Source organism: Muntiacus reevesi, chromosome 5 (genome assembly GCF_963930625.1).
Source record: "Muntiacus reevesi chromosome 5, mMunRee1.1, whole genome shotgun sequence".
Lineage (NCBI taxonomy): Eukaryota > Metazoa > Chordata > Mammalia > Artiodactyla > Cervidae > Muntiacus > Muntiacus reevesi.
The window spans coordinates 121,469,422-121,496,494 of NC_089253.1; the positions used below are offsets into that span (position 1 = coordinate 121,469,422).

A 27,073-nucleotide genomic window follows, 5' to 3' on the forward strand; every position below is an offset into this window, starting at 1 on the left:
GGCTTAGAAGCTTCCGTCAGGGTTACCATTGCCAAGGATATTAGCACTGGTAATACATGCAGAGTTTGGAGAAAAGACTACTGGCTGGACTCTCAGACTCTCTGTCACCACAGCGAACCTGACCCACTGTGAGCCAGGCTCTGCCAGGACGCCACTTGTCACCTAGCTCCTGCAATTCCTCACTCTCACAGAAACATGATGATTGTGTCAGTACAGGTCCTCCGAGAAGCAGAAACCAAGATGGTATTAGACATGCAAGAAATGAGATGTCCAACAGACACATAAAAAGATGCTCAGCATCACTAATCATCAGAGAAATGCAAACCAAAGGCATAATAAGATATCACCTCACACCTCCCAGAATGGCTATCATCCAAAAGACAAGAAATAACGAGTGTTGGTGAGAACGTGGAAAAGGGAACCCTCACGCACTGCTGGTGGGAATGTAATCTGGTGCAGACACTACAGAAGTACAGAGTGCTCTCAAAATATTAAAGATAGAATTACCTGTAATTCCACGTCTAGATATTTACCCAAAGGAAACAAAAACACTAGTGTGAAAAGATATATGCTTCCCTATGTTCATTGCAGCATTATTCACAATAACCAAGATATGGAAGCAACCTGTGTCAACAGGTGAATGGATAAAAGTTTATATACATGTAAACATAAAGTTTATATATATTTATACACCATGGAATATAACTCAGTCATTAAAAAAATGAAATCGTGCCATTTCGACAACATGGATCGATCTAGAGGGTACTACAGTAAGTGAAATAAGACAGAAAGAGAAAGAAAAATACTGCATGATCTCATGTATGCATGGAAATTAAAAAGAAAACAAACAAAGCACAGTGAAAACAAACTCTCATAGAGAACAAAAGGGCAGGTGCCAGAAGGAGGTGGGGAGGTGAAAAAGGTGAAGGGGACTGAAAGGCAGAAACCTCTAATTATATAATAAATAAGTCACAGGGATGTAATTAGTGTGCAGTGTAAGGAATATGCTCAAAAATACTGTAATAACTCTGTATAGGGACAGATGGTTACTTGACTTATTGTGGTGACCATTTCATAATGTATGCAAACATCAAATCATGTGGTACACCTGAAACTAACATTATAGTGTATGTTATAGTGTATGTTATGTATAGCGCAGGAATTACATATAGTGTATGTTAACTACATTTCAATTTTAAAAGTACATGAGAGAGAAATAAATTATTATTATAAGTCACTGGGGGTGTGAGCGAGGACTTCTGGAAACTTAATATCCAGCATTTGAAGAGTTCCCACAATTAAATAACAAAGAACAAACGATCCAATTTAAAAATGGGTAGATTGAGTAGACATTTCTTCAAAGAAAATGTCCAAGTGGCCAATAAGTCCCTGAAAAGATGCTCAGCATCAGTAATCATTATGGAAACGCAAAGCAAGACCACAATGGCATACCATTTCACACTCACTAGCATGGATATTATAAAAATAAATTAAAAATTACAAGTGATGAAGATGTGGAAAAACTTGCGCAAGACCACAATGGCATACCATTTCACACTCACTAGCATGGATATTATAAAAATAAATTAAAAATTACAAGTGATGAAGATGTGGAAAAACTTGCGCACTGCTGGTGGAAATGTAAGACGGTGCAGCCACTGTAGAAAACAGTATAGTGATTCTTTAAAAAAATTAAACTTGAATTACAATATGATCCAGCAATTTCACTTCTGGGAATAAACTAAAAAGTATTGAAAGCAAGTTCTCAAAGAGATATTTGTACATCTATGTTTCAGTTCAGTTCAGTTCAGTCGCTCAGTCATGTCCGACTCTTTGTGACCCCATGAATCGCAGCATGCCAGGCCTCCCTGTCCATCACCAACTCCCAGAGTTTCCCCAAATCCATGTCCATCAAGTCGGTGATGCCATCCAGTCATCTCATCCTCTGTCGTCCCCTTCTCCTCCTGCCCCCAATCTCTCCCAGCATCAGGGTCTTTTCCAATGAGTCAACTCTTCGCATGAGGTGGCCAAAGTATTGGAGTTTCAGCTTCAGCATCAGTCCTTCCAATGAACACCCAGGACTGATCTCCTTTAGGATGGACTGGTTGGATCTCCTTGCAGTCCAAGGGACTCTCAAGAGTCTTCTCCAACACCACAGTTCAAAAGCATCAATTTTTTGGCGCTCAGCTTTCTTCACAGTCCAACTCTCACATCCATACATGACCACTGAAAAACCATAGCCTTGACTAGACGGACCTTTGTTGGCAAAGTAATGTCTCTGCTTTTAAATATGCTATGTTTATAGAAATGGTATTCACAATAGCCGAAAAGCAGCCCAAATATCCATCAACAGATGAATATGGTGCATACATACAACAGGGTATTATTATTTAGCCTTAAAGTGTTAGTTGCTCAGTTGTGGCCCACTCTTTGTGACCCCATGGATTGTAGCCCACCAGGCTTCTCTGACCACAGAATTCTCCAGGCAAGGATATTGGAGTGGGTTACCATTCCCTTCTCCAGAGGACCTTCCTGACCCAGGGATCAAACCCGGGTCTGCTGCATTGCAGGCAGATTTTTTTAACCATCTGAGCCACCAGGAAAGCTCCAAAAGGAGGGAAATTCTTTCAGATGCTACAACATAGGCAAGTCTTAAAGACGTTACTGACTAAGTGAAATCAGACAGCCACAAAAGGACAAATACTGTCTGATTCCACTTGATGAGGTACTTGTAGTTGTCAAATTCATAGGCACAGAAAGTAGAATGGCAGCCCCAGGGGCTGGGGAGCCGGGGTAGTGGGTGTGGAGCTCGGGAAGATGGAAAAAGTTCTGGAGATAAAGGGCCGTGAGGGCTGCACAATGTGAAGGCACTTGAGGCCTCTTTAAGATTTGTACTTTCAGCGAGTTCCCTGGCCACCCAGTGCTTAGGACTCTGCCCTTTCACCGCTAAAGTTGCGGGTGTGATCCCTGGTTAGGGAACTAAGATCCCACATGGGATGCATGGCCAAAACAAAAAACCAAAACACTGTGCCCTCTTATACAGGTTAAAAAACTGTGAATTTTATGTACATGTACTTTACAACAATTTAAAAATTAGAGTTTGAAATGATACGTTTTATGTTGTGCATCTTTTAAATTAAAATACACATTTTGAAAAATGCAAGCAATTTATTTTGGGAGAAAGCTTGTAAGAAGAAATGGAGAGGGAGCCAGGAGAGGCTGGGAGGACGATGGGACCAGAAGGCAGCCGTGACCCCGAGTGAAGGCGAGCGTCTGTCGGCTCTGCAGTTCTAAGCAAAGTCGGCCAGGCTGCCTGGGGACCCTCACCGCTCAAGGGGCCTCTCAGAGGAAGCGGCCGCTCCCAGGAGTAGGCCTGCCCTGGCTGGCTTAGTCAGGGCTGGAAGGAGCCCGGGAAGCCCCAGGGGGAAGACGGAGACGCATCTGGAGTGCGGCAACTGCAGCTGCAGGCTGCAGCTCCGGTCGTGACCAGTAGCGACACTTCAGATCCAAGTACGAAAGTCAGCTCAGACCCTGCATCCCACAGGCCCTCACACCCCTGGGAGCTGGCCTCTGCCCAGGGCACTCTCACTCAAGGGGATGGCCCTCCGAGGGAGGGACAAGGGCGTCATCACCATACACACCTGTCACGGGGCTGCGCGGGTCCTCCTAGGACCCTGGCACCTGCTCCAGGCAATGAGTCCAGATCCCCAGACCCGCTCAGGTCCAAGAACTGAACATAGAGAGGACACGTTACTGGGATGACCCTGCTGATCCTCGTGTTCTTCCCCACTTGTCTTTTTTTTTTTTTTTTTTTTAAGGTTTGGACATGTTGCTAGGTGGCGCCAGTGGTAAAGGACCTGCCTGCCAGTGCAGGAGACAGAAGAGACGTGGGTTCGATCCCGGGTGGGGAAGACCCCCTGGAGGAGGGCATGGCAACCCACTCCAGTATTCCTGCCTGGAGCATCCCATGGACAGAGGAGCCTGGGGGGCTACAGCCCACGGGCTCACAGAGTCGGACTGGACTGGAGTGACTTAGCGCACATATCGTTACAACTTCCCGCCGTCCACCGCCTCCCGGCCGCCCCTGCAGCCTGGCAGACATCGCGGGCGCCGCGCCCTCGCCCCCTGCCCCGCCGCTTCAGCATCTGCACCCGCACGTGCCCGCTCGCCCGGGGATTTCAGCCGCGTGGTGCCAGGACCGCCCACCCCCTCCCGGGCCCCGAAGGTGCTGGGGACCCTCTCGCCAGGGCGCTCCAGCGGCCGCCACAACAGGGTGCGCTCTGCGTCATCCAGCCGAAGCCCTCTCTCCTCCCGGGTTTTCCGGCCTCACCAAATATACCCATTCCAGCGCGGTCTGTCGCAGACAAAGCCTGTTAATTCCCGGGAAATAAAAATATACTAGGAGGTAAAAAATCTAACCTTTTCTATCCTCGGGGCTCAGTCTAGTTTCACTGGCTCTCGGGGTCTGGAGGGCAGAGGAATTGCAAGCTGGCCAGTCAGACCGGAGTCCCCGGTGCAAATAGGCCGCTCTCACACCTCAGCTCAGGGCTGCGCGCAGACGCGTGCGTCGCCGCCTCGGGCCGCGTGCAGACGCATCTCCGCTTAGGGCAGACTCTGCACCCGCTCCGCGCCCTGGAGCCTCAGCCGCCCCGCTGCCCCGCCCGGAGGGAACCGAGCCCCCGCCCCGCCCCCCAGGAGGCCCTACAAGCAGCCCCGCCACCCGCCTGGGGAGAGGGTCCGCTCCAGAGCCTGAGCTTGCACCTCTGCTCTCCCGCCCAAGAGGGAAGATTTCCTTTCCTCCTGCACCCAACTCGGTCTCATTCTACTGGTTGGAGCGACGTCGGGCAGGAGGACCCTTGCTGGGGACCACCTCAGAAGTGTTCATAACACATTCACGTCCCTTAGCATCTTCATTCCCTCTTCCAGGCCATCTTGGCCGTTTATTCTGTTCTGCAACTCTTTCTTTTCTCCCCCCAGGCCTTTAAAGGCTCGCTGTGTTTGTCTCACCCTGGGGTCCTGAATGGTATGGAATTCCAAGAAGGGTCCTTCAGGTCAAGATTCTTATTTCTTTGGACTTACTTCTAATCATAAAGATCTAATCCCAGGGATACGCACCTGGTTCCTGCTGGTCTGTCCGGTTAAGGATTCTCGCACTTCTTGGTGGGTCATTTTCTTCCTCACTTGTCAGGCTGTCCTCAGCTGGGTTATGCTGAAACTATCAGCCTGGCAGCCAGGGAAGCAGGCAGGGGCAGCTCCCGGGGGGACAAGGGGACCAGCCTCAAAGGCACCTTCCGGCATGATCTGCCAGCTCCTACTGGAGGACAGCCACCTCTGCACGCTGCCAGAGTCCAGGCCGCTCTGCAGAGCGCCAGGGGCTCACGTGCAGACACCACCACTGGGGGTTTCAAGCTCCCCGCTTTCCCCAGCCAGACCTGCCTGGGAGGAGCACCCCGGTGGATTCCATTAGACTACAGCCCAGCTCAGCTGTGCGCTCTCCCACTGCGGGCGATGAGGCCCTCTCTGTCAGCCCCCGCAGTCCCTCCGCGTCTCACCCCGGCCCCCAACCCATTGCTACTGGCTGGCAGTGTCTCATTCTCCTTCTGTGGGTCAGCAGCTCAGCTCAGCGCTACTGCCTGTGGGTGTTTCCCCCACCTTTCTGCATCCCCCTCCACTGGGAGGGCTTCCGAGGTCACTGCTGGTGGAGCCTGTAGCAATTAGGCCACCATCTGCCCTAAGGACTGTTCGTACCCCACCCACCTCCCCATCTTGTGCTCCCTGGAGATTTGAGCAGCACGTTTTTGTGGTCCCTGCATTAAGTAAGGAGAGTTCTTCTATAGATAAGTGTAGAAATAAACAGTAGCTAAAACAATTACTAACACTCTCACTTAAGTTCTCATAATAACTCAGTTCTCTAATCTATCAAACAGGAATAATTTATCATCTATCATATCTAATTCATAAATTTTTAGAGATTCAAATATAATGCTTGAGGGTGCAATCAAACATTTTAAGGGACTTCCCTGGCGGCTCAGTGGTAAAGAAACCACCTGCCAAGTAGAGGACACAGGTTCAATCCCTGGGTCAGGAAGATCCGCTGGAGAGGGAAATGGCAACCCACCCTTCTCCAGGACTCTCACCTGGAGAATCCCGAGGACGGAGGAGGCTGGCGGGCTGTAGTTCACAGAGGTGCAGAGTCGGACACAAGTTCTCAACTGAGCTCATACGCCTGCAAACATCATAAAGATAAAAAACAGTACTAGGAAGGGTCTTTACACGATCAGAGAAACTTCGCTAGTAACAAACTATAGAAATGATCCCTGAAAGTATAGTCTTTAGGGAAGGTCTTTATAACTAAGAACAGCTCTTATTTTTCCCCTTTATCCGAGGAGAACAATGTTGATGTTGTATTGGGTTGACCAAACAGTTTCTTTGGTTTTTTTCCCATAACATCTTACAAAAAACCCGAAGGAACTATTTGGCCAACCCAGTATAAGGTAATACCAAGCATAGTACCTTAACCAATTGAACCTGAAATATCAGTTGAAGTCAGGGAGCTGAGTATGTACTTACCAAATATTCTGAAGACACATTCAAAATGTATCTTATTGAGACTTCAAATTAAAAAAATAAAACGACTGAGATTAAAGAGTTTGTCTCTATCATAGTAAATTTAAAAGCAGAGGTAATAAATGATAAGACCCTTATACAGGTACAAGTGAATATGGCTAAAAATTATATTTAATATATGTATTAGTGTGGCATTCTGAAAGCACATAATAAGGCATGCTTTTCAAATTATTTCCCCAAAGTATCCCTAACTTAAAAGGAATATAAATTCAAATATGCAAAGAGGGATTGGCTGGGGAAAAAAGTTTCATTGAATATGTGTCATGGTCAAGTGCCATGAGATAGCCGTGTATATGTGTCAGCTGAAACAACGAAACACCCAGCAATAAGGTTCTCATCTAATTTCTTTGTCTATTCTTATGATCACAAAGGCAATATCAGAAAACATAGATAATCAAAAGAACAACATAATGAATTTACATAATCTCATTCACCTTGAAAGATGTCAGTGAATACCTTCAGGCCTTTTTCTGTGCATGTATGTTCATGTGTGTATGTGTCTATGTTATTTTATTTTAAAATGGGATCAGACTGGGACTTCCCTGACAGTCCAGTGGTTAAGACTCCATGCTTCCAATGCTTGGGGCATGAGTTCTATCCCTGGCCAGGGAACAAAAATCCCATGTGCAGCAGAACTTGACCTAAAAGATGCGGTCAGACTACCTATGCTCACCTATGCTATTTAAAAACCTGCCATAATTTCAGTAATCTACTAATTGTTAGACAATTAGGGCATTCCGTCTTCTCTGTTGTTATATACTTAGGTTCTCCTCTACTTTTCATAATAAAATCAGTGAGCAAGAATAACTGGTCCAAACAAACCAGAAAAAAGTTAAAGCATAAGAATCTATTAAAATTTAAAAAAAAAAAAACAACAACCTGGCTTTAAAAATGCTTAAGAACACAGTTGTAACATCATGCATCTTGCCAGCTCTTTGAACACCGGTGACAGCGGAACACTGGTTTCCAACGAATCCAACAGCACTGGCGGCTTTGTACGAAGAGGAGGAGGCCCCAGGTCACAGGGGCGCGGAGGGAAGACCATGTGCAAACGCGGCAGGGAGACAGTCGTCTGCAGGCCGAGCGGAGAGGTCTCAGGAGGAACCAAGCCTGACAAGACCTTGATCTGGATTTCCAGCCTTCAGACTGCGAGGAAACACATTTCCGTCGGTTAAGCCATCTAGACTGTGGCGTTCTGTCATGGCCGCCCTGGCAGATCAATGTACGTAGGAAGTGAAACTGGAAGTTCTACCTTGCACACCTCTACAGATTTTCTGGGGCGTCCAGGTGGAGACAGTCAGGAAGCCCGCCTTCTTTCACTCCTGGCGGGCAGATCTGTTTTATACTCCAGCTGTTTACCAAGGGCAGGGCTCTGACAGAGGTCAAGCGCAGCTCTAATTAAGGCAATAGCTCTTTGAGGGCCTCACCCCTAGGATCTTGGCTCAGATGACTCACTGGGCACAGGCCCATGATTCCACCAGCCACTAAAACTCAAGTACCAAGACGGACAAACTCCCCAGGACAACAGCAGTGCCGGAGACAAACTGCAACCCTGATGGTTAGCTGGGTTTTCAGCTTTTGATACCTAGATTTTTCCTAATTTTTCAGACTGTGCATTTTAAAATATGGTTGTTTTATTTTTTCATTTAGGCTTTTTGTAAGGGATATTTTTAAGGCTATCTACCATGCCATATACCTGAAAACTGAGGTCCTCCACATCACGTTATAAGAGTAAAAAAAACTTTTCCTAGGGGCCTTCCTGCAGAATTTCCCTGTGTCTCGTTGGTAGGAGCCTTTGTATTAATCAACCAATCAGTTTAGGAAGAATGGGATTTCTAAGACTGACTGAGACTGGTCAGAGTTATCTCAGGGCTGCATGCGGGAGTGATGGACAATAAGACAGATCTGGGGGGTAGAGGGGAGACAACTACTGTGGAGATAACATAGTATGCCTGAAACACCGATGATGTGGTGGACGCTGGGAAAATCAGTGTGACTAGCACAGAACATTTGACCCAGAGAGTAACAGGACATAAGAGGAGAAAGGTATCTCAGGGTCCAAGCGTGGGAGTACCAAAAATGCCTAGCTAATGAGTTCACAATTTAAACTGTGACACTGAGGATTTTTGAACCAGAAACCAGAAGATAGCAATTAAAATGGTGTGTTAGTACTGCTATTTTGACAACAGTGTTAAGAGTGAAATAGAGGAGGAACAGAGTATAGGCAATAATTATAATTTAGGAGTCTTTTGCAGTAACTGAGGCATGAGTGACAATGACTCAAACCAGGTAAGATTTCAATAGGAAATCAAAGGAAGGGAAAGACATTCGGAGAGAAGAATGAACAAAATGTGACTGAATTGGATAGAGGATAAGTTGCGAGGTGGGAGGCAGAGCTTTAATCTACTTAAATACATTTGACAGTGTGAAAAAGACTGAAGAGTCAGATTACAGAGTTTCAGTTCCAGCTCTGCCATTTCCCAGCCGGTAACTTCGGACAAATCCCTTAGAAATCTTTGGTTCTCAGTCGTACCACCTGTAAAAATTTGATATGATTATATAGTTTGTATCTTAAAATGTTGTGAGATTTAAATGAAGAGTTTCTAAATGTACACAGAAAATTATGGAAGATTACAGATGTTTCCTGGGGCAGCTCTACTGCATACAAGGATTTAGATTGGGTATTACAACATCAGCTAGTAGATACGACACTACTCTTTAAGGCTATGGCTCTGTGTTGGGAGAAGGACCCATGATTGTTCATGTCTAAAGGAGCTGTGAAGAGGGAAGGGGCTGAGGGTAAATCGGAGATGGCAAGGACGGGTCTGGATACATTTCCATCCAGGGAAGGAGATGCGGCTGCTGGATGCAGTCACTTCCAGGCCAAGGTGGCTAAAGTACATTTGGGGTGGATTCAGAGGTTACCAGTTGAAAATAGTGGTGCAGGGACTTCCCCGATGTTCCAGTGGCTAAGACTGCTCCCAATGCAGGGGGCGTGGTTCCAATCCCTGGTCGGGAACCGGATCCCACAGGCTCCAACTAACAGTTGCTGCATGCCACAGCTAAGACCCAGAGCAGCCAAATAAAAACAATTTTAAATAAATGAAAATAATGGGTGCCAAAGGAGACTGAATTCCTGGCTCTCTACTTGAAGGCGGGCTGACCAGGAGGGCTGACTGCCGAAAATATCTCCAGTGGGTTTTGCATGAGTAAGAAAGAAACTTTCATGGTAGAAATTCATTTGGATCTCGGTAGTGCTCATTACAGCAGTTACCTTGCTGTGACTGAAACACAGGGGTTAAGAAAGTGTTTCAGTGAACCACTGATGATGCAAGTTACCCCAGTACACCCACTAACTTAAGCCAACAACCCTTTTACCCGTCATGACTCCATGAGCCGCAAACTGGGCTGACTCAGTTGAGCAGCTCTTTTTCTCTTCTGCCCAGAAATCACTCCTGAGTCCGTGTGCATCTGAGAGTGACTGGGGGTGGGCTCAGGTGACCTTATTCACACGTTGGGCGGTGGGTGCAGCTGTCAGCAAGGGTGCCTCGGTTTTCCTCAAGACCTCTGCCAAGGTCTAGTGTGGGCTTGTTGATCACAGCATGGTCTGGTGATTCCAATGTCTGAAGGGGGTCAGTTTTACAAACCAGCTGTCATGCAGAACAAGAGATCACATTTTATGTGTACATGAACAGGTTGAAGGAGGAAATGCCATTTCAGGTGGAGCCTGAATGATGCAAAAATGTATTCTCAGGCTGAAAATGACAGTGATTTACTGACAGTTTGGGGGACTGAAAGTCAAAATCCACCAGGGCTGCTGCCACACCTCAGGGGGTCTCAGGGAGGCCCCCTTCTTGCCTCGCCCAGCTCCCTGGGCTCCGGGCTGCTTCCCGCCAGGCGCGGCCCCCACGGTCGCGTTCCCACGTCCTCTGTACGTCAGTTTTAAGAACACTTGCCACTTGATTCAGCACCCCCACCTCGGACAATCCAGGACGGTCCCCTCATCTCAAAATCCTTAGCTTAATTACATCTGAGAGGGCCCTTTTCCCCAGTTAAAGTAATATTAACAGGTTCCTGAGATGAGAACACAGACATACATTTTAGGGGGACCACTACAGGTCTAAAAAACAATTAAAACTAAGAGACTGTGAAACTGGATTAAAAAAAAAATCAACTAGGGACTTCCCTGGTGGTCCAGTGGTTAAGGATCTGCCTTCCGAAACAGGGGGTGCGGGTTCAATCCCTGGTCAGGGAGTAAGATCCCACGTGCTGCGGGGCAGCTGAGCCTGTGTCACAACTAGAGAGAAGCCCAACTGTCACAACTGAGACCCAAGGAGGTATAAATAAATATTTTTTAAAAATAAAATAAAATAGACCCAATTATATAATCCTAAAAGAAACACACTTTTAATAAAAAGACAAATAAAAGGATAGTGAAGTCGCTCAGTCATGTCCAACTCTTTGCGATCCCATGGACTGTAGCCTACCAGGTTCCTCCATCCATGGGATTTTCCAGGCAAGAATACTGGAGTGGGTTGCCATTTCCTTCTCCAGGAGATCTTCCCAACCCAGAGATTGAACCCGGGTCTCCTGCATTGTAGGCAGACGCTTTACCGTCTGAGCCATCAGGGAAGCCCCCAAAAATAAAGGATAGGAAGAGCTTACACCATGACAACATATCCTAAGAAAGACGGAGTGCTTATATTAATATCAAAGAAACCGGATTTCAGAACAAAGATAAATATCAGAAGAGGGACAGTATATAAAGGTAAGGGGGTCGTACAAGGGCACATAACAATCCCGTATATTTATGCTCCTACCAACAGAGCTTCAAAGTCCATGAAGGAAAAGCTGAAAAAGTCATAAGCATGGACACATTCAAAGCTATTTTCAACAATGCTATCAAAACGTGTCACCAAGAGACACCGTCAGACAGAGCAGTGGGTGGTGATGACGTCCTTACACAATCGTATAAATACGACCATTCGTAGCAAGTGTAGAGTTTAGTTGCATGCAGAAGATCTGTGTTCCACGGGGTCCCACAGAGGCATCGATTTCACACTTGCAGAAAATGTGAACTGCGTGTATGCCGTGCTGATCGCTGAGGCTCGGCCCTCCCGCCCACCACGGGGAGGATACTAACACGGATCGTGCTCGGCAGCCGAGTCAGACACGTCAACGTCATGGGTATTTGACCTGAAACTCAGCGTGCCTTTCAGTGCGGTCATGGAACAGCGGACATGCTTTCTCCCTCAGGCAGCGGCGAGTGCAGAGAACACGGCTCTGATTTGTACGTGGTGCTGACGACCTTAACCGACATCTCCGTGCTGGTGTGTGGGAAATCCTACAGATCAAGGACTGGGTGTCATTTTAAAAGCGCAATTTTAATCCATTTATTGTAATAAGGTACAAATGGAATCACCATCTTGCTAGATCTTCAGCAGTGTTCTTTCTGGGAAATACACTGCTAGTACTGAATATCCTGAAGAGTAGGTTTCATTTTGAATCACTGCATGACAAAAAGGCTCGAGGTAATTAGTCTGGATATTTTATGTGACAGCGATTGTGTGCATGTAGTTTATAATTGGAATGATTGTTCAGGGTTAACAAGGCTGCACTTCACTGTCAACATACACTGACTTCATTTGAAACACAGCCCATACCCTGAACTTACCATTAATTCAATGACTGTTTGAGGGGAACCTACTAACTGGATTGCCAAATAAAATCATGGTTACCTCGTTGTTATGGTAGGATATCGTCTCTCAGAACAATAGGCTGAGATCAACTGATGTGTTGATAAAACCAGTGCTGATTCTTAACCATAAGATATTAGGGGAAAGTGCATTTGTATCATTTCTTTACTGTGTGACTCAGGTGTGGGATTTTGCTGCTATTTGTTCACCCATTCACTTCAACAAGCATTTTTTTTTTTTTTTAGCATTTTCTATGTAATTGTGCTGGTAGAGATAAAAAAGATGATTAAGGCAATCTTTTTCCCTTGAAGATCTCATGAGTTGCCAATAAAAAAGCCCTCATAAACACAAAGCCAAAAAGTAAGAAAGTGCAAATATAGAGACACGTTTGGATGCTGTGGAGTGCTGAGGTGGTCTGCCCAGCCTCAGACTGCAGAGGTGGCAATGAGCAAGGTGAGCAGTCAGAGAGGGCTTCACAGAGGAGGGGTTGTAGGGGCAGAGGCTTCAAGCAACAGGTCTAACATCACCACTCCCAGGAGATGAGGGGTATTTTTGTCAGAATAAATATCATGGGCAATGTATAACCAACCCATCTCCTCTAGCAGAGGGCCCTGATACAGAGTAAGTCCTTGTTACTTGTTCTGTTCCAGTTGTTGCCCTGGGGAAAGAAATGGTAACAAACTGAACTAGAACAAAGATAGAGGCAAAAGAAGACGACTTTGAGACACAAAGAAGTGAAACAGGTAGGACTTGGTGATCACCTGGATGCAGGGATTTGGGAAGAAAATCTGAAAAAAAAAAAGAAAATGGAAAAAAATCTCTGAATTAGCTGTGCCTTTAAAAGAGGCGACAGGACTTCCCTAACAGTCTGGTGGTTAAGAATCCACCTCGCCATGCAGGGGACTTGAGTTCAATCCCTGATCAAGGAACTGAGATCCCACATGCCTCGGGGCAACTAAGCCTGAGAGCCACAAGGAAAGATCTCCAATGAAGCAACTAACACTCTCTGCAGCTAGATGAATAGCTACTTTTTAAAAAAGAGGAAATAAATGGCAAAGTAGTATCTGGAAGGGAATGATCACAAAGTCCTTCTGAGCTTGGGAGTATTTATACCTGTACCACAGGCAGGTGGGGAGTAGGTGTGGGGACCTGACAAGTGTGAACCAGAGATTTGGGAGTCGTGAGCATGCAGGAAACATTAAAAACATAGACACACATAAAATCGCGTGAGGGCGGAGTGTGCAGTGGGACAGGCTGAGGGCTGCTGAAGAAGCAGGTGATCAGTGCTTTCAAAGCAGTCAGCCAAGCACTGTATGTGTGGCCCACATTGAACCCTCGCGTCGTGCCGGCTCCTCACCCCGGTGGTGGGCAAAGCTACTGGCCTACTGCTGGGTACAGGATGATGGAGAGGGTGGAAGAGGACCGGAAACGGCGCGATCGCTTTATGTCAGGCAGCGCATCCACAGCTCCTCCAGGAGACAGATGGAGCGGAACCGAGGGCAGGTGGCATTGGTGGGCACCGGTGGGTGGGTGCTCACGAACACAGCCGAGGTGCGCTGGGCTCTCCAACAGAAACGGCTGTAATTCTCCCAAGAATTTTCTAAGACCAGCTCCGTAAGACAAAGGGTACCAACGGAGGTCCCAGGGAACGAAACAAAGATTCCCTGTGGGCAACCTCAGGGGCGTGTAACGTTTGCTCTCAATCATGAGGATTGAGACTGAAATGCGCTGTATGCGGAGTCATGGTGTGACACGCCATGACACACCATCCGGCGATCCGAAAAGCATCAGATACATAAATCACATCCAAAACAACTGTGCTCAACAGGCGGTGTCTGCACAGGACGCCTGTGGGCGGCTGTCGGACCCCAGCACCCACCTGCCCACTCACAGGGCAATACGTTCATAGTTCTTGTAAAGGTAACACAGCTGACACCTAAAAGTCAACCACAGGCAGCTTTTCTGGAGCTGAGCTCAGGCAGTCTGGTAACGTGTGCATCTGAGCTGTCGGGAAAGTGGCCCAATGTTATTCAATAAATACAATTTAACATGACCTCAAAGTTAGCATCTTTATCGTCCAGTTTTTATGGTATTTATTTGCAATTATTAATTTTTCAAATTTGCATTAGGTAAAAAATGTTAATTTTAGAATTTCACGTGAAATGCCCATCTACTAGTTAAGGATTGTAGACTTCAGGAGGAAAAACGATGGGTTCATTGATCCATTGGAAAAGTCCTTATTCACCAAGTGTACACAATGCAAGTGTGTTTGGCTGCGTCTGACTCTACGACCCCATGGAATGCAGGCTCCTCTGTCCATGGGATTGTCCAGGCAAGAGTACTGGAGTTGGTGGCCTTCTCCAGGGCATCTTCCCAACCCTGGATCGAACCCCAGTCTCCTGGGGCTCCTGGATTGGCAGGCAGATTCTTTACCACTGAGCCACCAGGGAAGCCCGTGTCACAGTACAGCAAACAGAAGTGTGAGATGGGCTGTGGAGATACAGAGATGAGAAGAGCATATTCCCTACCATCCTCTCTACTGTCCTGCTTATGATCTGTTGGGAAAACAATGCCCACAAATTATTACTTATAAAAAGCTAAAACGGAGCAAATAATTGTGGGCCATCAAAGGAATTCAATGTCCAGAGGGGAACCAGAGAACAGTGAAAAATGTTTTGAGTGATAAACAACTAATACTAGGGAATTCCCTGTAGGTCCAGTGGGTAGGGCTCTATGAATCCACTGCAGGGGGCAGGAGTCCAATCCCTGGTCCGGGAACTAAGATCCTGCCCAGCACAGCCAAAGACACAACATGCTAAATGCTAAAGGGACGGGAGGGCTGGAGGAGTTTGCTTTGCCCTTGCTGAGTCACGCTGCAGTGGACATCGGTTAACTGTGCCCCTACCATCAGTACAGAACTGTTCTCAGGCCTGGGCCTGGGGGGTTCACACAGGCAGTGCCCTGGGCGGGACCCAGTTGTCTCTAGCACAACCCTAACTCATGAAGACTGGTTCACAAACAGACACACAAGAAAGAGATGGCTGTTAGGACTTCTGGGAGCAAAAAGGGTTCTTCTCTGCCAGGAGCTCCACAAGATTCTTTTTTCAGCAGGACAAGGAAGAGAAACCTAGGAGCCTTTTACACCACCTTTCTCCCAAAGGGAACAGCCATCAGCAATCAGGAGGAAATTCAGTTTAAGCCATGGCCAAGGCCCGCACCTGGACCAAGTCCTGCCTCGGGGGGACAGGGCCCACCCCTTCTACTGTAACCAGATAAAGCCACCTGACCCATATCCTGCCACCTAGAAGCCTAATGTAGCTACTGAAAAAAATCTATCCAAATGAAACAGGGAAACACCAGTCTCTGAACCACTTTCTTCCTCCTCTTCCAAATAACAAGCAGGTTCAATATCAACACAAACATCGAAGAGGACGGGAAGGAGTTCAGATTACATGTCACATCATGGGCCATGCAGAGAGGTGGCACAAAACTCTTCCTAAAGCAAACTTGGATGTAAGTGCATTCTAAATAAAGTGGGGCCTAAAGGTACCATTCTAGGGTGGAATGCTGTGTCCCCCACTTTCACACAGTTCTGTCTGCTTTGAGCACAGAGACTCTACGAGGAAATGAACACGTGCTAGAACAAGGTGGGCAACAAGATCCAAGGAGGCTCTTTCAAACAAGAGACACAGTGAATGAAAGTTACTTGATGTGCCTTGACACTGACTTCCAAATGTGAAGATGAGACAAAAACTGAAGGGGCAGATAATCTATTCAATGTCTAAACAACACCCTAATTAAATTATCAAATCTGGAAACTATTTATACTAAGATACTTCATCAACTCTTAATTATATAGATTTCCAGCTCTGGTAAGATTTCAGTTCAGTTCAGTCGCTCAGTGGTGTCTGACTCTTTGCGACCCCATGGACTGCAGCACGCCAGGCTTCCCTGTCCATCACCAATACCCAGAGCTTGCTCAAACTCATGTCCATCGAATCGGTGATGCCATCCAGCCATCTCATCCTCTGTCATCCCCGTCTCCTTCTGCCTTCAATCTTTCCCAGCATCAAGGTCTTTTCAAATGAGTCAGTTCTTCGCATCAGGTGGCCAAGAATTGGAGTTTCAGCTTCAACATCAGTTCCTTCCAATGAATATTCAGGACTGATTTCCTTTAGGATTGACTGATTGGATATCCTTGGTGTCCAAGGGACTCTCAAGAGTTTTCTCCAACACCACAGTTCAAAAGCATCAATTCTTCGGCACTCAGCTTTTTTTATAGTCCAACTCTCACATCCATACATGACTACTTGAAAAGCCATAGCTTTGACTAGATGGACCTTTGTTGGCAAAGTAAAGTCTCTGCTTTTTATATGTTACTCATAGCTTTTCTTCCAAGGAGCAAGTGTCTTTTAATGGCAGTCACCATCTGCAGTGATTTTGGAGCTCCAAAAAAATAAAGTCTCTCACTGTTTCCATTGTTTCCCCATCTATTTGACATGAAGTGATGGGACCAGATGTCATGATCTTAGTTTTTTGAGATTTAAAGATAGGTATAAAATTTAAAGATACCTATGTAGAAGAATGCACACACTGATAACACCTGAGGAGCACAAAACAGCTTTGGGGCCTAAATGCCCAAAGGGTTTTAACTAACAGATGCTTTTTAAACCTGGTGATGGAGGATATAATGTAAGGTTCTGGTTAACCCTGTGATTTCTTTCCCAGTAATCTGAACACTATTTTTATATCCCTTCTTCCATTTACTGTTTTTAAATTTTAAAATAATTATGGGTTCACAAGAAGTTGCAAAAATAGTACAGCAGGTTCCCCTCACCCAGTTTCCCCACTGGTTCCATCTTCCATACTTATCACACAGTATCAAAGCTAGGAACATGCCTTTGGAACAAAGTACTCAAGCTCTACCTCTGAGCACACCTGTAGACCTCTGACATGATCAGAACACAGACCTACTACTACTATTACAAACATCTCCCCTCCGTCCCGCCCCTTTATATTCACACCTGCCCCCTCATCCAGTAAAGCAGATGTTTCACAAACAGTATTCACTCTTTGTAGGTGACTATTTTCTATCATGAAAGTGGTCTAGTCTATTTCATTTCTGTAAAATTTGGTCTCTATCCTTTGAATTAATGTTACAACTATTAAGTGGTCTTCGTCCTCAATTTTAAAAACAATGTAATGAATCAGAACTTCCAGACACTTCCTTTGAGAATTTGGTTTTGCAAAAAACACAAACACACAGCTGATTCACAGTAAATTCCCTTTTAAAACCACAGTTGCCCTTTCCACAGTTTTACTGAGGGTCCTTCCTCACCGTCCCAGGTTTTAAACTTTTCTCAGATCACTAAGCATTCTCCAGAGCCTGATTAATTTATTATCCCAGCACAAAGGAAGTAAGTAGATTACAAAAGAGGATCCCAATTTATTAATTACTATGAGATTTACAACGGACCAATGGGGTCATTTCAATCAGCGCCGACTAAGAATACAAATATAATGCCAGGGTTGCAAGGTAAATGCTAGATGGCAAAAAAGGGGTGGTGATGGTCTGTCTTCATCCTTCTCCTGTACCACTCTACAACCTGCTCTTGTCCTCAGAGGTCAACTGCTGCCCTCAGTTCCTCAAAAACTGAAGAACACTTACAAAACAGCTTACTCTTCAAGCCTGAAACACAGGCTGAGGGGAGGAGGCAGGAGTACCGTTAATTCTAACGCCTGAAATTACCTCCTGGAATGTGTGCTAATTTTCTCAAAGTCAGTTTTTTGGGGAGGAGCGTGATAACTTTCATCTTTCAGACAGGAAATTTAATCTTGGTTTGGATTTTGCAAATTACTTAGCAACCTGAAACCGACGCCTCTTCCTGCTTTCAGTCCTCAGGTTAGGCTGGGTCAAAGAGCCAGGCGCGCGACGGCTCCCCTTCCCAGCACAGAGCACCTGCAAATACTCAAGCCTTTCCTGGGTGAGCCCAAGCTGGCTATAAACGAACCTGAGCGACTCGGATCACTTTCTGGCATTTTATCAGTTGTAGCGATTATGCTGAAAAGATCCCGGGGCTCCTTTGACGTGAGAAAACGAATGTCCACGTGTCCTGTCAGAAAACCAATGAGAAACTTGGAGCGGAGGTCCTGAGCGTGGAGAAGGCACGATCTCCGGTCCCCGCGTCCTGCGGGAGCCTCCTCAGCCGCCCAAGTCCACCTCATCTCCGGGCAGGGCCGCAAGGGCGGCGGACAGCCCGGGGTCCGGTCCCCGGGGGGCGGGCGGGGTCCGCAGGGGCCAAGCTCGGGGTCGGGAAGGGTGGGGAGGTCCCTCGGTCCGCGGTCAGGGGTGCGGGCCGGTGTCCAGAACCGGAGGGAGGGCTCCGGGTGCTCGAGGCCGGGGTGGGAAGGGGAGTCGGGACCCGGAGGGCCGAGGTGCGAGGGTGGCGTCTGGGTCCGACAGCTCGAGCCCAGCCAGGCCCCGCGCGCGCAGCCCGGCCCGCCCCGAGGCCCCGCGCCCCGCCTCCTCAGGCGGCGGCCATGGCGGCCTGGCGGGTCCCAGCGTCCGCGCTTGTGAGGCCGCGGCTGGCCGCCCCGCCGCCAGAGCTGCCGCCCCGTGACCGAGCAGCGTTCCGACGGCGCCGCGGCGTGCCCCTCTGCTCGGCTGCGCGGGAAGACGGCGGTGGTCTCGGGCCCGATTCGCAGGGCGGACCGGAGGATGCGGCCAAACGCCCGGCGAGCCAAGAGTTAACGGCTGCGGAGCGGAGAATCGCGGAGCTACACGCGGCCGCCTGCGCGGTGAGGCCCCGCCCCGCCCGAGGGCCGCGCGCTTGCGCGGTGAGGCCCCGCCTCCCGAGGCTCCCAAGCCCCGCCCCGCCCGGGCCTCCGTCCAGGGGCCGTGAGCCCGCGCGGCGAGGCCCCGCCCCTCGGGCGTCTCGCCCCGCCCCCCGGCCCGGAGCGTCTGTGCGCATGCGCGTCCCCCACCTGGAGCCAGGTGGCTAGAGGCCTGTGCAGGCGTGTTTCCGACCTCTGGTCGCGCGGGTAGGTCCCGTTCTGAACTTTTCTCCTGAAAACTGGCCACAGTTTCCTATTCTCAGTGAAGAATGAACATGTATCTATCTTGAGCATGAGTGCAGCTCCTTTCTAATCTGTGTCCGACCTATAAACTCCGTGGGGTCCATCATCACGCTGCGTGTGTGTGAGTGTGTGTGTGTGTGTGTGTGTGTGAGTGTGTGTTGGACGGGTGTAAGGCACTGAGGTAAGAGTAGAGGAACCGAGAAGTCACAGGAAAATATGTGTTTTTATCCGCAGTATCAGGTAAACACCAATGATTTCAATAATGAGAACGTAAAAGATGAACTTTTTTTTTAATTTAATTTTTGATACCATCCTTTAATCCTTTGCCACCTCTCAGAGCACAGTTACAAAGGAAACCATAATCAGGAGTCTACCTTCTTTGCAGACAGTCTTGAGCTGTGTTTTCTTCTGGTTTGGGGGTTTGTCAATTGCTTTTTGGCACTAAAATCAGAAGTTGTCACCTCCCATCACCGTATGTAATATCTTAGACTACATAAATTTAAAGGTAGCATATTTATATTTGCTCTTTAAAGAGCAAGTGAGTTCTATGATAAAGATACAAAAAGAGATATGAAGGTAGCCTGTGATACACTGCAGGTGATCAGTCCTTCAGAGGACTGATGTTAACCAAGTCTGAGCTGGAGCCAAGGGGGCAGAGAAGGAAATCCTGCAAGTTGCCTGAAGTTGCCTTTTTTCCGCTGGCAGTTAGTAGGCCCTGAGATCCACTCCCTGGTTCATTCCAGTGTTGAAACTTCTGCACAGACTCTTTAGGAAACGACTGGCAGCTTTTATTGTTCTTGTTTATGTTTATACTCTTTCTTAAAATAACACGTGTAATTTGTTCCCATACTTCACCATATGGGCTTCCCTGGTGGCTCAAGATGGTAAAGAATCCACCTGCCACACAGGAGACCTGGGTTTGATCCCTGGGTCAGGAAGATCCCCTGGAGGAGGGCATGGCAACCCACTCCAGTGTTCTTGCCTGGAGAATCCCCATGGACAGAGGAGCCTGGGGGCTACAGTCCACGGGGCCACAAAAAGTCGGGGACGACTGAGCAACTAAGCACATTTCACTGTATACATGTGGGAAATAGAAGCAAAGGTGTCCTTCTCTATAGAGCAAACACCAGTGGCCTGGAAAGATGGTCTCCATCAGCCTGGGAAAAAAAACATTTTCTCACCCAGGAAATCCATCAGTGTCAGCATTGCAGGTTAAATGACCATCCCAGAGTCCATAAGTAAAGCTGATAACAAGCTTGTTGTTCTTATTGTTCAACAAATCAGACCCCCCTGCCACTGGTCCTTCTCCCACACCTGCAGGCAGGTAGCTGTCTTACCTGCACTGATCTGCCTCCCTGAACGTCTTGTTCTCGGTCAGCATTCCTGCCCCACCTTTGTCTGTTGCCACCATTACCTAAGGATCATTCACTAAGGATAAATTAAGTTTCTGTGGGCAGCCAACGAGCTCAGCGTTTCCACATCAACAGGGAAAGCAAGAGAGCTTCCCATGCCCAGCATCTGTCTGTAAGGCTCCCAGGCTCCAGGCAATTTGCTTTCAGAAGACCCCCAGCTATGAAAAGTAGAGAGATGTCCGCTGACAGAGTTACCAGCATTCTTTCACTTTTCTTCCAAGTCTTCCAACACAGACTTTGCATTAATAAATAAAGAAGTGAGGTCTTGACTGTCGGTCATTCTAATGTAGTGTTCAGTGCCTCTGGTCTTACATAATCTGCTTCTGTGACCCTATAGGATTTTGGAGGCCCCTTAGACTGGCCTTGGGACTCGATTGTGGGATTTCTGCTGCCCTTGTTGCCTTGCCTCCACACTTTATTCATGAGGTATAGTTGATTAAAAGCCGAACTAGAACAAAATATTCAGCCATTAAGGAAGACACTCCAAAGAAGTAGTTTGTGGCACACACGAAAATATATGTCAGAAGACATTTAAGTGTCACATGTAATTTAATGGAAAGGCTCTATACAAGAGTGGTGCAGAGCTACTGCATAGTAAAAGAAAAAGTCTGGGAGAAAGTGTTTCCCCTTCAAAAACCTCCCCTTCAAAATCTCAAGGCTAGTTAAAAAGAATGAAATAGTGCCATTTGCAGCAACGTGGATGGACCAAGAGATTGTCATACTGACTGAAGTAAGTCAGAGAAGGAGAAATATAGTATGAAAGTGAAAGTGGGGCTTCTCTGGTAGCTCAGCTGCTAAAGAATCCGCCTGCAATGTAGGAGATCTGGGTTTGATCCCTGGTTTGGGAAGATCCCCTGGAGAAGGGAATGGCTACCCACTCCAGTATTCTGGCCTGGAGAATTCCATGGACTGTATAGTCCATGGGGTGGCAAAAAGTTGGACATGACACCCCTTTTATGCAGAATCTAAAAAGAAATGATACAAATGAACTTATTTACAAGACAGAAACAGACGCATAGACTTAGAGAATGAATTTCTGGTTGCCAAAGGGAATGGACAGTTGGGGAGTCTGGGATCAACATGCCCACACTGCTGTCTTTAAAACAGATAACCATTCAGGACCACCTGCACAGCACAGGGAACTCTGCTCAATGCTACGTGGCAGCCTGGATGGGAGGAGAGTTTGGCGGAGAACAGAGACACGTGTGGGCTTCCCAGGTGGGGTTAGTGGTAAAGGACCCACCTGCCGGTGCAGGAGACACAAGAAGCTCAGTTTCAGTTCCTGGGCTGGGAAGATCCCCTGAGGGCAGGCATGGTAACCCCTTCCAGTATTCTCGCCTGGAGAGTCCCGTGGACAGAGGATCCTACTCGGTTGCAGAGAGTAAGACATGACTGAGAACGCATGCATAGATACATGTGTATGTATGGCTGGGTCCCCTTGCTGTCCACCTGAAACCATCACAGCGTTGTTTTTCTGTTTTTAAGTATTTATTTATTTGGCTGTGCTGGGTCTTAGTTGCATGCAGGATCTTTCATTGTAGAATTCGAACTCTCATTTGCATTAAGTGGGATCTAACTTCCTGACCAGGGATCGAACTCAGGCCCCTTGCAGTGGGAGGTCGGACGGAGTCCCAGCCACTGGACCATCAAGGAAGTCCCCCATCACGACATTGTTAATCAGGTGTGAAAGTGGAAGTGAGAGTCGCTCAGTCGTGTCCGACTCTTTTATACTCCAATACAAAATTAAAAGCTTTAAAAAAAAAATCTCAAGGATAAATAATGTCACCCATGTGGTCCACATCCATAAAAGAGGTTGCACTGTTTACTCTGTCTTCACACAATGTACCTGGGACAACTTTTTAAAACCATGTTTGAATGTATTAATAAGTAGAGCGTGCATCCTTGACATCTAAAGGTCTGTAGTAAAAGCTGCTTTTGATCAAACTCATGAGGCAGTGAGTGTTAATATGCTAAAACAATACTTTTATTTTGCTTAAAAACGGTAATAAAAACACTCCAAAAAAAGAAAACAGTGCAAAGTGTGCAGGGGAGTAGCACATCATGAAGGTAAGGAAAAGTGTTCAATAATAGCGAAGGTCGTACTTTTTCTAGAAGGCCCGTTGGTTTTGATTAGCACCTTTTCTGTAAGTTTAAATCATTATCCGCATATTTTAAGCACTGAAATTGCAACTGCAACTTCTGAGTGAAAGTTCATTTTCAGCCTCTTAAGCTCTTAAAGTCATTAAATCACCTGTTATTAAACTTGTTACCTAGAAACTGAATGAAAAATACCTGCATGGTGGCTGCATCGTTATTGGGTATAGAGGCGTTCTTGTTTTTCCATCAACTTCTCATTTTTCTCAAACTATATTTTCTCCTCATGTCACATAAAGTTGGACTGTGTATAATGTCGGAATGCATTCGGGCCTTAATTGCAAGTGCCACGAAAATTGCTGGGAAGAAGTTTAATATTGTTTGAAGAAAAACGTTGCAGTATTTTATGGGTAGGAATTATGGTGAGGAGATACGATGAATTTTGAGATGAATGAATTGTTTGATTTCATTACTCCTCAGGCTGGCCAGCTAAACTACGTGGACCCAGCTACTGGCTACGTGGTGTTCACCCAGCTGGCCCACTTGCAGAGAGGCCAGTGCTGTGGCTCGGCCTGCAGACACGTGAGTACCAGCTCTGCCTGCGGGGGCTGCAGTTTTCGGTGCTTCTGTGACTTCATAAATACCTATTATTTGAAAAACAAGTCAAATAAAAATGCTAAATAGACCTGTGGTGCACTTTCACAAGCTTCCCTAGCCGAGGACAGTGAAAGTCCTAAGGATCAACAGAGGACCTTTAAAGTTAATGGAATTTTGTAACATTTCACCCTGAGCATCAGTTCCTTGAAATGCCAGTGATGGGAAATTCATGGGAGTTCTTTTATTGTGAGGAAACTTTTCACGAGGTTTCAAATAAGCTGTGTTCACTAGGCAAGTTCAAAGACAGCAGGAAAAGAAATCCAGAATATTGCAGACTAGATCCCAGGAAGCATTTATTTTTCATTTTTAGCTGAATCAATAGATACTTGCCCAACATTGGCAGGTACGTTTTTTTTTAAAAACCTTCTCCCTTGCTTCCTTCCTTCCTTCCTCCTCCTGTCTCCTCCTTCTCTTCTTCCTTCTGTATTATGATTACTCCCCCTCCCTTCCTCCTTCTCTCCTGCCTCCCGTTCTTTCTGTAGCTATTTTCTACCCTGTCTTTAAAATAACCAGGAGACTTGCCCCCCCACACACTTAGTGCTTACATTTCCTAAAATGTATATTTCAGCGACCCTGAATCCCTATGCTCACCGATTAAGATGTGCTAAATATGTAATCCTTCCCTATTTTGAGCAAAAAATAGATGGGAATGGGTTCTTCACGGTAACCTTTTTAGAGCATACCAGTAAGAGAAACTGTTAGGCAGTTAAGATTATAAACAGATAACCTCTGTTTATAGACCACTTTGTATGTTTGGGGGCAAGAAGTTGTTATTTGCTCTAACTGACCCACTTTATATCAAGGAACCAGCACTAAGATCCTTATATTAGCCAGTATTGATAAATTAAGCCTTCGCTTTTATGGATGTTCCTACCTGTGCCATTAGCTGTTTCTAATCAAATGCCTAAGAGCTTTGCCTGAATTGAGGACTTGGAGGATTTTTTTTAAGGGTGAGGTTTTGATGGTAAAATTCTTCAAGTTGGAAGGATGCATTTAGGAAGTGATTCTCGGACCCTAATTAGGACCATTTGCCAGACGTTCCCACCGTCCTCCTCTGAGTCTATAGGCGGTAGATCAAATAATCTATAGAACATTATCAGCAGTCTCTCTTTTTCACCATAAGACATGCACTTTTTCAAGATGACTGTTAAATAATTCAACAATAACTTGTTTTCTTTCTTTTGCAGTGTCCATATGGTCAAATCAATGTTAAAGATCCATCCAAAAAGAAGCAGTTCAATTCATATTTTTATGTGTGACAATAATTTTATCTTTGTTCTCCATCTAACTGAGCCTTATTGAAAATAAATAAATTTTAATCCAGAATGGCTTTCTGGGCTGTTAGTACTTAAGCATGGGATTCATCTTAAGTACATATGTTAAAAGAACATCAACAAAATGAAAGAGTTAGCAAATATTTGTGTTTCTGAAGTGGCACATTGATAGTTATTTTGCTTTCTTTTTGCTTCATTATCAGACATATGTTGAAAAAAAGAAAATAATGACTCTTCCATTAAATAAATACCAGCAATCAGGTCACATTAGTAGCTCTTGATTTTTTTTTTTTATAGCCCCACTTTTCCTACTCTTTTCTTTTCAGTGCTAGCAACCCAAGGGAAGTTGCTGGCAGATAGAAGAGTCTGACTCCATCCTGCCTTTTATTTACATCTTGAGCTGTGAGGAGGTTGATGTATATGAGTGCTCAAGAAGTGCTATTCCCCAGCAAGAAGCGTGCTCATGTTCCATCTGTTCCCCTAATAAAAACTTTAAATCATTCCGACTTGGGGGTCAGGCCACTGAAGACGCCTCGCCTAAACAATTGTTTTTCCTCTCTCCCACATTTTACCCCTCTACCTCTGATGGCACTCCGCAGGCTGATCTGTCTTAGGGTGTTTATTAGCTTTACACCCATTTCAGTCCACTTCTGTGAAGACCCTGGGCTTCTAGGACCGCCCGGGGACCACCCTCTCCACACTTCCCCGGCTTCCCTCTGACCAGGGCAGTCCTCAGGAAACCTTTTCCTGGCCAGGGGAAGCTGATTGGTGAGATGGCAGACTGGCTTTACCCAGGGCTGACCCTCAGCTTTTACTCCCAGCAGAATCTGAAAGGTTCTCCAACATCTCTGAGGTCTGCCTTAATCTCTGCCTGTGGCCCCAGTGAAGGTCACCCCCTCCAAAGATTTCTACAAAGCTTAAGCAACAAAAATGTCTGATGCCTTCTCCCATATTCTATTCAAAACAAAAGCCCTTCTAAACTTTAAAAGGAATGAAAAAAAAGAAAACACCATTAAGTCTCTAAGACGCCATGACTTCCAGTATTCATTTTATGTCAAGTATTAAATCGTCTCCCAAAGCTGTGGGCAGTTTTGGTGCCCCTGCGTTTCTGATGCTCTCCCTGAGGTTCCCAGAACAGCCCTGTCCCTTGGGCCTTAGCATCCTCCTTGGGCGGAAAGAGTAGTGTCTGTGTCTGTGGCCTGGGATTGCTCTCTCCAGGAGCTCTTTGGAGGAGAAGCAGAGAACAGATCAGCATTGTGACAGTCTTTCCAGGAAGGTCTGTGGACTCCTGGCAGCCAATTTCCTTTCCGTTCTTAGGTCAAGGAGCAGTGGCTAGCTCCAGGTTTCCAGGTAGATTTGAAGATTACCAAAGCCATCTTCTGGGTGGGGGCTGGATGGGGCTTTCTTTAGCAGTCCCAAGAGTTAAAAAGAGAGGGAAACGGACTCTAAAAGGCCATTTTTTTCTGGAGAAACGAGAGGAAGAGGAAAGCAAGTTCACTTTGAGTTCTGCCCCGCCCCGCCCCGCCTTGTTTAGACAGTGTTCTAGAGAGCGCCTTGGAAGGTGGGAAGAAGGTCCGGATGCTGCCTCCTGGACGCGCGCCAGTTCCTCCTTCCTACTCACCTCCTGCAGCGGGGACCCGGCCCAAAGTAGGATGTCCATCGCGGGAGGCCTCTGTGACTCTTCCTGCCATAACTTCTAAAGCCTTCCCCACAACCACAGCCAAGGAGCCGCCGCTGGGGTGGGGTTGGGGTGGGCTGGGGGCGGGAATGGGGGCGCTCTGACTCTTTCCTGCCTCTGGAGCTCGCGAATCAAGGTCTCAAGTTCTCCGCCGCCGTTCTGGGGGAGAGGCTGGTGAAGCCCCCCGGGAGGGCTGGCAGCGGCGGGTGCTCCCACATTAAACACAATACGGCCACATAAATGGGCCTCGCCGTGAGAGCTTCCAGCTATATTGTATTCGCACATTGTAAAGTAAAAAGTCAGGTCTCTTATTGGGCTTGTGTGTACAAACACATGTGGATGCCTGAGAAATAGACTTCCCGGTTTAAATCAACTCTAGGGCTACTTCTGGAGGCTCCTGCCGCCGCGAGGCGGGCACCATAAATCAAGGGAGATTGATTTCTAGATTGTTTCTAATACGGAAAGACCCGGGGGAAGCAGGGGTCCTCACGCGGGGTTTAGCGGGGCGGAGGGTCCTCTCTCCCGGGAAGGCCCGGCCCTGGCCAGGGCCGTTCGCCC

At 46.8% G+C, this 27,073-nt stretch overlaps 1 protein-coding gene and 1 pseudogene across 1 annotated transcript; one reads left to right on the forward strand and one right to left on the reverse strand.

Moving 5' to 3' along the window:
* Nucleotides 1-745: 745 nt before the first annotated feature.
* C5H1orf53 (chromosome 5 C1orf53 homolog) lies at nt 746-25,102 on the forward strand. The gene is made up of 8 exons (XM_065937182.1): nt 746-762; nt 4,091-4,273; nt 4,542-4,735; nt 11,884-11,957; nt 13,698-13,874; nt 18,444-19,121; nt 23,387-23,488; nt 24,751-25,102. The coding sequence occupies exons 1-8, from the start codon at nt 746-748 to the stop codon at nt 24,820-24,822; spliced, it is 1,497 nt and encodes a 498-aa protein (XP_065793254.1). The 3' UTR covers nt 24,823-25,102.
* On the reverse strand, nt 6,256-6,333 carry LOC136170186 (small nucleolar RNA U3; annotated as a pseudogene).
* Nucleotides 25,103-27,073: the final 1,971 nt, after the last annotated feature.